At 44.7% G+C, this 12,217-nt stretch overlaps 1 protein-coding gene across 6 annotated transcripts in view; it reads right to left on the bottom strand.

Moving 5' to 3' along the window:
* SLC26A11 (solute carrier family 26 member 11) overlaps positions 1 to 12,217 on the bottom strand; it is an 83,719-nt gene that overhangs the window by 37,906 nt on the left and 33,596 nt on the right. For all 6 annotated transcript variants that reach the window (XR_010243868.1, XM_063960757.1, XM_063960756.1 and 3 more), the window contains exons 4-10: positions 8,780 to 8,972; positions 8,604 to 8,689; positions 7,827 to 7,906; positions 7,566 to 7,708; positions 7,276 to 7,451; positions 6,953 to 7,025; positions 4,910 to 4,960 (exon numbers count right to left, since the gene is read on the bottom strand). Coding sequence is in view for 5 of the 6 variants with exons in the window: in XM_063960757.1 (XP_063816827.1) it covers positions 4,910 to 4,960; positions 6,953 to 7,025; positions 7,276 to 7,451; positions 7,566 to 7,708; positions 7,827 to 7,906; positions 8,604 to 8,689; positions 8,780 to 8,972 (802 nt within the window). In the remaining variant the exon portion in view is untranslated. The remainder of the gene's footprint in view (positions 1 to 4,909; positions 4,961 to 6,952; positions 7,026 to 7,275; positions 7,452 to 7,565; positions 7,709 to 7,826; positions 7,907 to 8,603; positions 8,690 to 8,779; positions 8,973 to 12,217) is intronic.

Genomic DNA, 12,217 nt, shown 5'->3' with positions numbered 1-12,217 from the left:
AATCATACCCAGGAACAGTAGCCGTGTCGTCGGAACCAGCTGTGACTTTGGGATATTCAGAATCCAGCCGTGCTGGTGCAGCACCTCCTGAGATAGTGCTACTCCCACCAACAACTGTTCCTTGGACCTCGCTTTTATTAGGAGATCGTCCAAGTACGGGATAATTAAAACTCCCTTTTTTCGAAGGAGTATCATCATTTCCGCCATAACCTTGGTAAATACCCTCGGTGCCGTGGACAGTCCAAACGGCAGCGTCTGGAATTGGTAATGGCAATCCTGTACCACAAATCTGAGGTACTCCTGGTGAGGATGGTAAATGGGGACATGCAAGTAAGCATCCTTGATGTCCAGGGATACCATGTAATCCCCCTCGTCCAGGCTTGCAATAACCGCCCTGAGCGATTCCATCTTGAACTTGAATTTTTTTATGTATGTGTTCAAGGATTTCAAATTTAAAATGGGTCTCACCGAACCGTCCGGTTTCGGTACCACAAATAGTGTGGAATAGTAACCCCGGCCTTGTTGAAGTAGGGGTACCTTGATTATCACCTGCTGGGAATACAGCTTGTGAATTGCCGCTAGCACCGCCTCCCTGTCTGAGGGAGCAATCGGCAAGGCAGATTTTAGGAACCGGTGGGGTGGAGACGCCTCGAATTCCAGTTTGTACCCCTGAGATACTATTTGAAGGATCCAGGGATCCACCTGTGAGCGAGCCCACTGATCGCTGAAATTCTTGAGGCGGCCCCCCACCGTACCTGGCTCCGCCTGTGGAGCCCCACCGTCATGCGGCGGACTTGGAAGAAGAAGCGGGGGAGGACTTTTGCTCCTGGGAACCTGCTGTTTGTTGCAGCCTTTTTCCCCTACCTCTGCCTCTGGACAGAAAAGACCCGCCTTTTCCACGCCTGTTTTTCTGGGTCCGAAAGGACTGAACCTGATAAAACGGCGCCTTCTTAGGCTGTGAGGGGACATGGGGTAAAAATGCTGACTTCCCAGACGTTGCTGTGGAAACTAGGTCCGAGAGACCATCCCCAAATAATTCCTCACCCTTATATGGCAACACTTCCATGTGCCTTTTAGAATCTGCATCTCCTGTCCACTGGCGAGTCCATAAGCCTCTCCTAGCAGAAATGGACAATGCACTTACTTTAGATGCCAGTCGGCAGATTTCCCTCTGTGCATCTCTCATATATAAGACTGAGTCTTTTATATGGTCTATGGTTAACAGGATTGTGTCTCTGTCTAATGTGTCAATATTTTCTGACAGTTTATCTGACCACGCAGCGGCAGCACTGCACATCCAAGCTGACGCAATAGCTGGCCTAAGTATAATGCCTGAGTGTGTATATACAGATTTCAGGATCGCCTCCTGCTTTCTATCAGCAGGTTCCTTGAGGGCGGCCGTATCCGGAGACGGTAGTGCCACCTTTTTAGACAAACGTGTGAGCGCTTTATCCACCCTAGGAGGTGTTTCCCAACGTGACCTATCCTCTGGCGGGAAAGGGAACGCCATTAGTACCTTCTTAGGAATTACCAATTTTTTATCAGGGAAAGCCGACGCTTCTTCACACACTTCATTTAATTCATCTGATGGGGGAAAAACTACGGGTAGTTTTTTCTCCCCAAACATAATACCCTTTTTAGTGGTACCTGTATTTATATCAGAAATGTGTAACACCTCTTTCATTGCCTCAATCATGCAGTGAATGGCCTTAGTGGGCATCAGGTTAGACTCATCGTCGTCGACACTGGTGTCAGTATCAGTGTCGACATCTGGGTCTGCGGTCTGAGGTAGCGGGCGTTTTAGAGCCCCTGATGACCTGTGCGACGCCTGGACAGGCACGAGCTGAGATAGTCGGCTGTCCCACATTTGGCATGTCGTCAAATTTCTTATGTAAGGAGTCTATACGTGCACTCATTTCTTTCCATAAGCTCAACCACTCAGGTGTCTGCCCCGCAGGGGGTGACATCCCTTCTAAAGGCATCTGCTCCGCCTCCACATCATTATCCTCATCAAACATGTCGACACAGCCGTACCGACACACCGCACACACACAAGGAATGCTCCAACTGAGGACAGGACCCACAAAAGCCCTTTGGGGGGACAGAGTGAGAGTATGCCAGCACACACCAGAGCGCTATATAATGCAGGGACTAACTGAGTTATGTCCCCTATAGCTGCTTTTTCTATATAATTTATACTGCGCCTAAATTTAGTGCCCCCCCTCTCTGTTTTTACCCTTTTCTGTAGTGTAGACTGCAGGAGAGAGCCAGGGAGCTTCCTTCCAGCGGATCTGTGAAGGAGAAATGGCGCCAGTGTGCTGTGGGAGATAGCTCCGCCCCTTTTCCGCAGACTATTCTCCCGCTTTTTTCTATATTCTGGCAGGGGTATTTTCCACATATATAGCCTCTGGGGCTATATATTGTGGCATTTTTGCCAGCCAAGGTGTTATTATTGCTTCTCAGGGCGCCCCCCCCCAGCGCCCTGCACCCTCAGTGACCGGAGTGTGAAGTGTGTGTGAGGAGCAATGGCACACAGCTGCAGTGCTGTGCGCTACCTTGGTGAAGACTGATGTCTTCTGCCGCCGATTTTCCGGACCTCTTCTTGCTTCTGGCTCTGTAAGGGGGACGGCGGCGCGGCTCCGGGACCGAACACCAAGGACTGGGCCTGCGGTCGATCCCTCTGGAGCTAATGGTGTCCAGTAGCCTAAGAAGCCCAATCCGGCTGCAAGCAGGCGAGTTCGCTTCTTCTCCCCTTAGTCCCTCGCTGCAGTGAGCCTGTTGCCAGCAGGTCTCACTGAAAATAAAAAACCTAAATCTATACTTTCTTTCTAAGGGCTCAGGAGAGCCCCTAGTGTGCATCCAACCTCGGCCGGGCACAAAATCTAACTGAGGCTTGGAGGAGGGTCATAGTGGGAGGAGCCAGTGCACACCAGGTAGTCATAAATCTTTCTAGAGTGCCCAGCCTCCTTCGGAGCCCGCTATTCCCCATGGTCCTTACGGAGTTCCCAGCATCCACTAGGACGTCAGAGAAATTAAAATTAAACCAATGGTGTATATTAGATTTTTATTAATAGTTTAATGATGCTTGGGTACTGTTTATAGCTCCACCTAATTGAAAAACAACTACTTTATACAATTTTCATGTAGTGGAACAGACACAACTTAAACAATCTTACAATACACATAGAAAAGTAAAATCTATAATTTATCTTGTCACATGCAAGAATAGCAGCAGCCTCTGTACTACTTACACACTGGGACAGGACTCAGGAGGACTGTGTGTCTTTTTCTCTAGACGTTAAGTAGATAACAGGTTGCACAGTACCCAGACAGCCAGGCAGGGAGGAGGAGAATCTGGGATCCCTGTGTCACTTATAGCTCTCTCCACCCTCCTATACTCTGGTTGTAAAGCTCCGTCAATAGCTGATGAAACCTGATATTCCTTTGTCTCTGCCAGCACTGCATATTGTGCTGCTCGCATTCTGGCTGTCTGGTTCTGCTGCTGCATAAGAGGGAAATCTAGTGATGTCAGTGTGCACTGCCCGTGGGTCCTCCTGACAATGGGGGGCCTGGGTTACAGTATGACCTGCACCCCATACCCACTCTATCAGGCACAGAATTACATCCTAAATGTGGCAAGAATAACCTGGCTCAGCTACTGCCATATCCACTGATAAAAAATGGTATGAGCAGCATGGCTAAGATGCTCTTCTCTTCCAGGTGGCACTTGTATTGCCATGCATTAGGCCAGTGGGGGGCAATAATCAGACATGGGGCTAGCAGGAGATCTCTTTATACACTGAATAATAATTCATATTGATCTTATATTCAGGCACAAAAAAATTATAAACAAGAAAAGTTCTCTCTTATAAGGCTATACCTGGAATATAATCACAGTCGTGATCGAATCATCCAAATCTATAGCCTGCGAGTTGCAGAAAGCGTAGAGATTTGATCTGCAGCATTTCAAGCAGTTTATTTAAAGCAAAACTGGAAGCTTTAAATCTCTTGGATGGGGACTAGGTGCATTACTTATTCAGAATAATGAGAGTGCAGTCGCACCGGGCGCCATGTTTTCAATCACAGTTGACATCAGATGCATGTCCCAAAAATGGTCATAACATACCATGACCAATGGTCAAATAAGGCATTTCTTCAGCCACTCCCCGCAAACGCCATGTGTAGGCCTACGAATGTCCGCTACCTGTCAATGAGCCGGCAATTGCATCCTGGAAAAATGCGACCGCAGAAGAATCGCAAATCACGTCGCGCAATGCGTCTGCAGCTCATGCGCAGTCGTCCGATAATCTGCTATTTTTGCGTCTGAAGCTGAATAAGGTCCATTGGGCCATATTCAGATTAGTTTGCAAACCAATAAGCAAGTAACAGGGCAAAAACATGTTGCATTGTAGGTGGGGCAGATGTAACATGTGCAGAGAGAGTTAGATTTGCACTTATGGAGTGCACTTATTCCAGATAGACTAGCCAAACTCCATCCCTTAAACTTCAGTTGCAATTTTGCCAATATAGCAAAACTGCAACTGCTATCAGCCGCATGCTGGGGGCCACCCAGCACAGCGCAAGGCCGCCCAGCATGCTAATGGCTGCCAGCGAAGTAATCGCAATTCAATTTCTATTGCATCGTTAAATAAGGGTAGCAGTGGCCACATGTGATGTCACGTAGCCGCCCCCCAAAAACAGTCCCGGCCCACCCCTGTTTTCGCCACATCGCCCACGACCGCCTCTGCCTGTCATTCAGGCAAAGGCGTTCACATTACTGAGATGCGATCATATCTCCCCTGCCCTGCACATTGGGCTCTAGAAAAGGGGAAAGTGATCGCATTTCAGATCCGCATGAACCTGAATAATGCCCATAGTCTACAAAACACACATACATTAAGGCTTTTACCTATTGCCAACAGCTCCTGGTTGGTGTTTATTCTGTAGTTATTCTGAGATGCTGCACAAACCAAAACAATACTTTAAAAGACAATACAACATAAATCTGTAATGTGTGCAGCCTTCCAACTGCAAGGCCAATTAAACCATCAGATGAAATGTCAAAGATGTAACTACTGAAACAAATAAACCCAACTGGCTAGTACCTAGTATAAAGAGGTCAAGTTCAGTAGGTGCAGTACTGCCCCACTCCTATACAGGGTGAGTATTCCATATCCAAATATTCCGAAATACGGAATATTCCGAAATACGGAATTTTTGAGTGAGAGTGTGATAGTGAAACCTTTGTTTTCTGATGGCTCAATGTACACAAACTTTAATACACAAAGTTATTAAAAATAATGTAATAAATGACCTTCAAGCTGTGTGTATAAAGTGTATATGAAACATAAATGAATTGTGTATATGTACACAAACTTTGTTTAATGCACAAAATTAATAAAAATATTGATTAAAATTACCTTCAAGCTGTGTGTATAAGGTGTATATGAAATATAAATGCATTCAGAGCCGTCTTAACAGCAGTGCAGGCCCCTGGGCACAGCAATGCATTGGGCCCCCTACCCATGCTCCAGCGGTAGGGGTGGGAGGAGCTATCAGCAGCAGCTTTGATGTCCCATGGGCAGTAGGGGGTGTTCTATCTTCTGCTCAGTATGTAGGACTAGAAGCAGTTATTTCTGCTAATTACTCCTTTACTGCACAGATGGGCTAAACTATAGAAGGGGTCATTGTGCTGAATGAAGAAGCCCTGGTACATGACTTCTAGGGTGGTAGGGCGTGTTTAATACGTAGGGGAGGGGTGGCTAGTGGAGTGGGCTTAATATCATTTTACGGTGGGAGGGCAGCTTGCTTGACTGCAGATATCTCAAGTTACTGAAAATATATTTCTTAGCTTTGAATGGAATAAAATACTAGAGAGTTCCACCTTTCAGAAGGTTCTGGGGACTTGGGGATCAGAGTTCAGGAGCCAGAGCAATTCACCAACGAAAATCTAAAACTGCATATTAGGCATATGGAGCTGGAGCAGGGATCAGCTGCTTGAAGGCTGATATCTGTGGTTCTGGGCATAGTAGAAACAAGCTGCCAGTGTCCACTAAAAGTGGAGAGTCACGGCTTTTGGCTTATACCCTTAGAAATACTCAAAGTCAGACAGAACCCGAAATATCTGGCTGGGAAGAGCAATTAACAGGCTTGGATGGGGACCACTGCTTTCAAGTCAGATATCTCTGGTTCCCCAGGGCCGATTTTCAAAAATCTGGTACCCCTGGAAAGAGGGGACCCTCAGCTATCAGCCTCGGGCCCTTATTCTCTTGGGGCCCTTGGGCAAGAGCCCATTGAGCCCATACGAAAAGACGGCCCTGAATGCATTCTGTGCTTAGAATCAGGTCCCATCGCCATGATATCTCATTATGGTATGCAATTATTCCAAAATACGGAAAAATCCGATATCCAAAATACTTCTGGTCCCAAGCATTTTCGATATGGGATACTCAACCTGTATTTACTCCCAAGCTTCATACTAGCAACCATTGTATATACTGTAGTAGTTTATAGGATTTCATAAGGGCACTGGTACCACTAGGGATGCTTAAATCTAGCTCAGCAGGTAAAAGAAAGCATGGTGTGGAAAGCGCATCAGGTAAGTAAGCATTTGGTTTTAATTTAGACGTTCGTACGCCACGCACACACACCAATATGCTAAGTGACTAATTACTCTCTCCAAGTGGCAGCGAGGCAGAGGCCCATTAAAACCTAGTCAAGGAACTGGGAATGCCATGGGTGACTCGGCTCACCTAAGTGCAGATCCGTCAATGGTCAGGTGAGAAAAGTGGAAATATTACTCCTATACTTTGTGAGACAAAGATGTAGGCTTTGTTCTCAGCTTTCATTCTAGTCATTGTGGAAATGTGGCCACATCCACTGACTAAGCCCAACTACACTTTTTTGTAGTTACTCTCTCTAAAAGAACAAGAACATTTTCTATGGCACTCACCAAAAGCTCGAGCAATGGCAACGCTCTCCAATAAGCCCATCATTGGAATGACAAACATCCCGGGACCAATGCTCTGTTAGAGAGTCAATCTTCGTTTACTGCATTGCATTTCAATAAAATACATCATAAGGATAGAACAATAATTTAAAATATTTTGCTATATTAGTTGCAATTTGTGTAGATTATATTAACTTGTAGGTCCTCAAATTTTCATATTTTTTCTTACAAATTGCTATCAAGCAAACAAAATAAACATAAAAATATATTAATGGCAGGCCTAAGTTATAGCATTGCTTTTATACACCAAAGCAGATCTCACCCACCTGCACCATCTCCCTGAAAGGGACAGTGCGATTGCCCAGCGTCTCTGAGAAGGGGGGCAGCTGGAAGCGAGGGAGGCCCTCTGCAGTCTTTCCAGTGAGTATGAATGGATGTAAACCCATTACATGGAAGGAGTAGGCCACAAAACCTGCAGCAACCACCACAATAGCATTCCGAGCTATAAGACACAGATAATGTTATTTATTATTGACTGATAACTATGAGAACACCAAGCATTCCTGATATCGGAGGAAGCATTACCACTGTACACATTTCACCCACAAACACATACCTGTTGTAGATACCCAGACAATGATGTAACAGATACGATAACATCTTGGCATTCCTCTATACATTTTGGGAAAGTTATCCTTCATAATTTTCATCACAAAGAGAAAGGCAATACAAATAAATCCAAGAACGGCATCTCCAAGCCTACAAGATATTTGATTTAAAGCAAAAGCATATATATTAAAAACATAGAAAACAGTCCATGAAAAATGCTTACAAATAAAAATATTAAAGAACATTTGCTCTAATTTATAGTACTGACCTGGTTGTTGGAAGCTTGTGGAACGTTTCATAGACTTGTAAGATGAACTGGCGTGGTATATCCTTTAACCCCAGTAGATTCTAACAGCACAAGAAAAATACTGAAACAAGTTGCTTGTATTTAGTAACGACCATCTCTCACCGTAATGGTTAAATATTCCATTATAGAACATTTCCCATACTAACCATGTAAACACAAGTGGGCAGTGGTTGTGCATTGCATACATATAGAACAGACAGATTTGGGGGGGGATTGGGGTTGTTTCCTTCACCCCTATAATAAATACAGGTTGAGTATCTCATATCCAAAATGCTTGGGACCAGAAGTATTTTGACTATCGGATATTTCCGTATTTTGGAGTAATTGCATACCATAATGAGATATCATGGCGATGGGACCTAAGTCTAAGCACAGAGTGCATTTATGTTACATATACACCTTATACACATAGCTTGAAGGTAATTTTAGCCAATATTTTTTATAACTTTGTGCATTAAACAAAGTGTGTGTACATTCACACAATTCATTTATGTTTCATAGACAACTTATACACACAGCCTGAAGGTCATTTAATACAATAATTTTAATAACTTTGTGAATTAAACAAAGTTTGTGGACATGGAGCCATCAGCAAACAAAGGTTTCACTATCTCAGTCTCACTCAAAAAAAAATTCTGTATTTCGGAATATTCCATTTTTCGGAATATTTGGATATGGAAAACTCAACCTGTGTTTCCATAAGAAATCAACACACACTGGATGTGCACTCCAACAAACCTTAACCTGGCTAAATCCAATTGTGACCGCTGCAGCCGATGTAAAGGCTTTGATGACAGGATAGGAAATAAAATCCAAAAGGAAACCTAGAGATACAAAATGGATTCCAAAGTCAGTAGTTGCAGTAGTGTTCAGCTTTGTAACTGGGAACATAGAAAACAATGGTAAAAGCTCACCAAGCTGTAAGAGCCCCATGGCCAGTTGAATGCATCCAGACAGGAAGGCCAGAAGGATGGCCAGCGACACATTCCCAGAGGTGTAGACAGACACAAGTAGGGACATGATGGCAGTTGGACCTAATGTTACATCTTTAGATGTCCCAAGTAGGAAATAAATAAAGCAGCCAACAAATGACGAGTAAAGTCCAAACTGCACAGAGGGAAAGAAGACATGCTTAATTCATACGGCTTTATTTATGAAGCCGCTTCCCGGCAGGTCGGACATGAAAATTTTAAACGCCACTCAGAGTCCGTGCCGACATACTTTACATGGACTGTGAGCGCAGTTTTAAACTTTCTCCTCCAACCGCCAGTGGAAGCCGCCGCTTCATAAGTAAAGCCCATAGTTGGAACTAAAAGCAGAAATACAGTTTTACAAAAAGCAATCCCTAATAGCAGTGGCAAGGTATGCTGGGACTTGTAGTTTCACAACAATTGGAAAGCCACAGGTTGGCCAAGCCTGGTTTAGGGGGGAAAATGGCACTGTGTCAATTTTAAAACATAATCAAGAAACTTTACAGAGAAAGTCACAGGAGGAAAAAAAATGCTGGACACTTACTACTACTTATGGAAGAATTAGAAAGAATGAAGTCACTGTTTATTATGAATATTTTTAAAATGGTATTATAGGTCTAATGAGATTCATTTTAAAAATGATGAACCATTAAGAACCAATATTCCAAATGCATGCAAATAAAAATGGAGTTATATCTACCCACTACTGGAGGTGTAAGTTAAGGTAGAAGTTGGTGAAGACAGAAATGAGAACAATTTGAATCTGCAGCTGACATCCACTCACTGTCCTGATAAAGAGACATGAAGGACTTGGCAATGCTTAGCCTATTGTGAGTGACCAGAGAGCTTAGAGGCATCACTGGTCTGTTTCCATAGCTGAGCTTCACTGAGTAAATAGCTGATTATCAGAACTAAGAAAAGACATTTGCTCCTCAAGGTGTTTTCTGTCAATAGTGAGGTCAATGCAATAAGGTCATTAATTATTAAATGTTAATGAGCAACTAATCATGCAGTATGTTGCAGCTTGACTGTGCACTGCAGTCATACCTTAAGTAGTAAAGTCAGAGTATGCAGGTAAAATAGGCAGTCAGGATTACATTTATACTATTCTTGATATACTGTATCATAACGGGTGTGGTATGTAAGGTCGACAGTAAGTAGGTTGACAATGTTTGGGTCGACCACTATTGGTCGACTGTAAGTAGGTCGACAGGGTCTTTAGGTCGACAGGTCAAAAGGTCGACATGAGTTTCTGATGTTTTTCTAGTGTCGTTTTCTCCAAACAGTGACCGGGAACCCCAATTAGTGCACTGTGTCCCCTCGCATGGCAAGGTGCCTCGCTGCGCTCAGCACAGATTACCGTTCACAACTGTAGTCCATGTGGATCGTAAAGTATGAAAAAGTGAAAAACGCAAGTCGACCTACTTACTGTAGACCTAAAGACTGGATCCCATCATAACATGGTCTTTCTGCAGCAGGTTACATTGGTTTTCACAGGGAAACATCAGGATGTAGAGTGGATCTTGATCCAGAGGCACCAACAGGCTAAAGCTGTAGGCTGTCCCAGGATGCATTGGGTCCTCCTCTATAACCCCAACTCCAGGCACTGTGAGCTCAGTTTTCAGTTGGTGTCTGCAGCAGCAGGTCAATTAAACAGGTGGCCTGCACTGGGCAGCCCTGAAAAAGCTTTTTCTGACAGAAAATTTCTTAAAAACTGAGCTGTCAGCGCTGTATGTCATGGTGATACTTCAGCGCTGCAGCTCCATCACCTCTCCCAAGCGGCGATGCATACTCCCGCGGCCTGTTTCCCAGGTGCTTGTGGCGGAGGCGCTCCGACTTTAGGCACACGGTCGCAGTAGCTCTCCTGGTTCGTGTGGCTGTTACAACGAGGAGGTAAGAGGGTCCCCCAGGCGGGATCCGCCATTAAGTCGCGTACCGTCCGCGACCTAGGGAGACGGGTCGCAGCTCTGGTGTGGACACTGTCACCGAGCAGGGACCCTACTAGACCACCAGGGCAATAGAGCACAGGTCGGGTGTACTAATGCCCCATTTAATAAGGCTCGCTAGTACCTGGGGTGGAAGTCCAGCATAGGAGAGCTGGCGCTTGACCTGTAGCCTCTCCCCGGCCCAGGGCGACATCTACTGCAGATTTTCCTGCCCTGAAGCTGCCTCACACTCTCCCCTCACTCCCTGACTGAGACGCTGGGTGCCATCTTATAAGAACAGTTGCGGCTAGTCTCTGAGACTGCAGGGCAAGGTCTCCCTTGTAAAGCCGCCTGTATACAGCGATGTGACTTTACAAACACTTGAATATTCTACATGTCTTTATACAGACAGCGTTAGTTAAGAAAATGTGTACCTATAACAGGATATATTGTACGAGTATTCTGACATATCCCTCCGGTCTAGGACTGTTCTGTGTTATATATACATATACTAGTCCAGTTCGGTTTTATTGTCAATAATTATCTGCATTGCCTGTGACTGTATGTGCCTGTATCTGCTGTGTGGTTTCACTTTCAGTGTTTCCCAGATATATCTATCACTATATTCTGTACCCTAGGGAACTAGTATTTACCTATTACGTGTATTCTACCGTGTACTCAGTCACATAATACTGGATTTATTCGCTGGTGTTGTGTACTGTGTCTACAGTCACATACTAACTGGTTTATTTGCAGGTATTGTACTCTGTCTGGCTTTATCGTACTAATTCGCTCTGTTGTTGCATTTGTGTACAATGTCTAACAAGAAGGGCAGTAAGTCTGTAGATGCTCCTCCATCATGCAGAAAATGCGCAAAAGATTTACCAGAGGGGGAAGCTGTGTATGATGGTCTGTGTACTATGTATCATACATCTTCCAGCCAGTCCGCAGCTCCTGTAACCAATCAGAAGCCACCCTGGGCTGCGTTCACAAACCTACTGGGTACTTTGGTGGAACACCTTAGGACCACCAGTGCCATTACAGCCACAAATTGTCCCTATGGTTAATATGCCTTGGGTAGAAAATTTGTCTAACCAGTTGCAGCATTTAAATAATTCCTTGGTCAGACAAAAATCTACTCCAGGTCACTCTAGTGTCTCTGGGTCATCTAAGTGGGCTGCTTCCTCCTCACAATCCACAAATCTCTCAGATGTTTCATTGGAAGAGGAGGGGGAAGCATACTGTCCTGCCAGACACTGAATCAGGTGTTTCTGACGAGGTTTCTCCATTGCAAATTGGTGTCCCTGCCCTTGTGGTTGCTATTAAGCAAATCCTACAAATCACTGATGAGGATTCCACTACTGTGGCTAAGAAAACGGATATGTTTAAACGGCAGAAGGTGGTTAAAAATCTATTACCCCATTCTGACCATTTGGTGAACATCAGGCAGGAGCCT

The sequence above is a fragment of the Pseudophryne corroboree genome, chromosome 3 (assembly GCF_028390025.1).
Source record: "Pseudophryne corroboree isolate aPseCor3 chromosome 3, aPseCor3.hap2, whole genome shotgun sequence".
In the NCBI taxonomy this organism is placed as follows: domain Eukaryota; kingdom Metazoa; phylum Chordata; class Amphibia; order Anura; family Myobatrachidae; genus Pseudophryne; species Pseudophryne corroboree.
Note: the sequence above shows the minus strand (reverse complement) of the source record. Positions and strands in the feature narration are given on the sequence as shown.